General features: G+C 34.5%; 1 protein-coding gene across 1 annotated transcript; it reads left to right on the plus strand.

The window, feature by feature from the left end:
• The first annotated feature begins 1151 nt into the window (after nt 1-1151).
• Nucleotides 1152-2611, plus strand: LOC145553737 (potassium/sodium hyperpolarization-activated cyclic nucleotide-gated channel 2-like). The gene is made up of 2 exons (XM_081612624.1): nt 1152-1443; nt 2187-2611. The coding sequence occupies exons 1-2, from the start codon at nt 1359-1361 to the stop codon at nt 2393-2395; spliced, it is 294 nt and encodes a 97-aa protein (XP_081468750.1). The 5' UTR covers nt 1152-1358; the 3' UTR covers nt 2396-2611.
• Nucleotides 2612-2843: the final 232 nt, after the last annotated feature.

The following is a 2843-nucleotide window of genomic DNA, read 5'->3' on the forward strand; positions in this document are numbered from 1 at the left end:
GGTGTTTGCTGAATATTTTTTTTATTTTAAACACTGTAGTCGGTGGATGATGCCTGGAAAATCCCTTGTCCCGGAGAAGAACTCAATACATTATAATAGCTTAAAACAATTTAAAAAAATACTAAAATTATATATTATGACAATTAAGCAGTAAATAAGTAGTCATAAAAATAATTATAAAAGTATCAATAAATTGAATTAAAAATCATTTATATATATTTTCCAACTCCATTGAAATTTGTCCCTAGTTTTTGTCAACACCGTCAGAAATTAAAAGAATGTAAAAAATAAAATAAAATCAGGCATTATTGGGGGGCACCAGAACTTCTGAGGACCCCATGGCCACTTCCTTTCTCTTCCTTTGCTAAGAGGGCTAGTTAGCTCCGGTTAGCTTATGTTATTCTTTAGTTTTTTCTTCTTTTTATTCCTAAATTGTTTGTCACAACCATGATGTGTCAACACCATAACTGACAATTTACAAAACTTTGATGACATTTTGTGAAATAAAAGCTTAATTTTGGTAAAATGTAAAGATTTCATGGACCTGATGAGCTACAATATGGCCTCCTTCAGAATAACATCATATAAAATGAGGTAGTTTGGCATTTCGTCAACTCTGTCAGATGTCAACTCCATCAGATTTTTTGTGACTCTTTCAGTGAAATTGTTGTCAAATCTCACTTAAATGTGCAATTAATTCATTTTAATATATTTTACATAAATTGCATTACTTTACATGTACCAAGTTTTTCATTTTACTCACTAGTTTGTCACCACCTTCAGTTCTGTGTCAACTCCGTCATGCAATGTCAACTCCGTCAGATGGACTTTTTGTTGTTTTTGGTTTTAAATCATATTTATTTTGTTTCTTGAGAAGCATTTGTCGTTAAAATGAGTAAAAATATCACTAATAGGGTCATTAAAAATTATTTTATATTTATTTTTGTCAGATGGTGATGACAACGTTCTAGGTCAGGTCGATTAAAAGTGTAATTTAAAAAAAAAATGTTGCAAATGGGAGCCTATACCTTAGCATCTTTACATTTACAAAACATTATTTGTCATATTTGCATACTTATGGTTGAGAAATAAAAAACAAAAAAATATTGGGAAATTAAAACCCATTTTGTCCCTATTCTCAAGAATCACCGAAATGTGTTTTCCACTTAGTTTACTTCTGTCCATTTTGTCTCTGTCATGCAGGAGATTGTCAGCTATAACTGCCGTGGACTTGTCGCCAACATGCCGCTCTTTGCCAACACCGACCCTCACTTTGTCACCGTGATCCTGACCAAGCTGCGCTTTATGTTTTCCAGCCGGGAGACTATGTAATACGAGAGGGAACGCTGGGTCGGAGAATGTATTTCATCCAGCATGGCACCGTCACGATTATCCCACGTGACAGTAAGGAGTTAGTGCTCAGTGATGGAGCCTACTTTGGAGGTAAATACAGCAGAGTATTAAAACTCTATTCGGCTACTTATCATCTCTACGAGAGTCTTCATTATTCAGATTATTGCTGCCCTTCTTCTATAAAATCTCCCACAGAACTCTTGGCTGTAACTGCACTACATTTCCACCTAATATTTACTATTTCTTCTGAATTTCTAATGGTAAATGTAATTTTTCATCATTGGCTTAATGTCATTTTGAAGAAAAAACTAAAAATTATGAAATATTTCACTCTGTAAAAGCAATGAAGATAATGTGCAAGTTGCTTGATTATGATTATACTGTAAATACATTTTGCAGGGTAGTTTTTCTTTTTTTTGCACTGTGAAAAAACCCAAAATCTTGCCATGAATTTTTCTTTAGGAAACAAGAAAATTTTAATTGAAATAAGACAAAACTAATTTATAAATAGCAATTCTGTAAGATATAGGAGCTTGTTTTAAGTCAATTATTTCTTAATATAAGTAACATGTACCAGTTCCACTGGCATATTATTTCACTTATTACAAGACATTTATCCAACACTATAAGTAAAATAATCAGCCTGTGAAACTAGTACATTTTTAAGTCAATATTAAGCAATTCTGGACTTAAAACTAGCTCCAATATCTTGTTGAAAAGTTACTTTAAGTGCACTAAAATATTTGGACTAGAAACTAGACCAAAAATATTTAGAAAGATTTTGCGTTTTTCTTCTAACTTTATGACTAAACCGATTGTTTTTCTTGGCTCAGAGATCTGCCTACTAACTCAGGGCCGACGGACGGCCAGCGTGAGGGCCGACACCTACTGTCGCCTTTATTCGCTCAGCGTGGACGACTTCAACGAAGTCCTGGAGGAGCATCCTCTGATGAGGCGGGTGTTGGAGAGCGTGGCTGTGGAGCGACTGGATCGAGTTTCACGCAGATCCAGTTATCAACCTCCAACGACTGAGTCTGAGTGAAGGAAGAAGAGAAAGAGACTCCAGCCAGACATACATAGACCTTTTTAACAGATCTCAAGAAAATAAAAAATACAGATGTTGTTAAATGCTGCATCACTTGATTGAAACTATTGCACATTCATTAATTACAAATTGTCACTTGAATATTAAAGCTCAACATAATGTTTACTTGGATTTTATTGATGTTCACAAACTGAATAAACCTTTGTCAGCGCTTTTTACAGTTTTTTCTTCTGTATAACTGAGAGTTATAGATCCACATGTTGTTTTTTAACAAGTTATAGACTGTAAGCCATATAAATCAGGTGTTCAAGCAGGAACACATCCAAAAAAAGCCACTGGACCTCAAGGACTGGATTTCTGTTTGACCAGCACTGAGATGGGAGCAGCAGATAGTGGTGCATCATGAAGCTTTCTGATTCAAATGATCCCTAAGATCTGTATGTTG

This window comes from Poecilia reticulata, chromosome 11, assembly GCF_904066995.2.
Source record: "Poecilia reticulata chromosome 11, P_reticulata-male-v2, whole genome shotgun sequence".
NCBI lineage: Eukaryota > Metazoa > Chordata > Actinopteri > Cyprinodontiformes > Poeciliidae > Poecilia > Poecilia reticulata.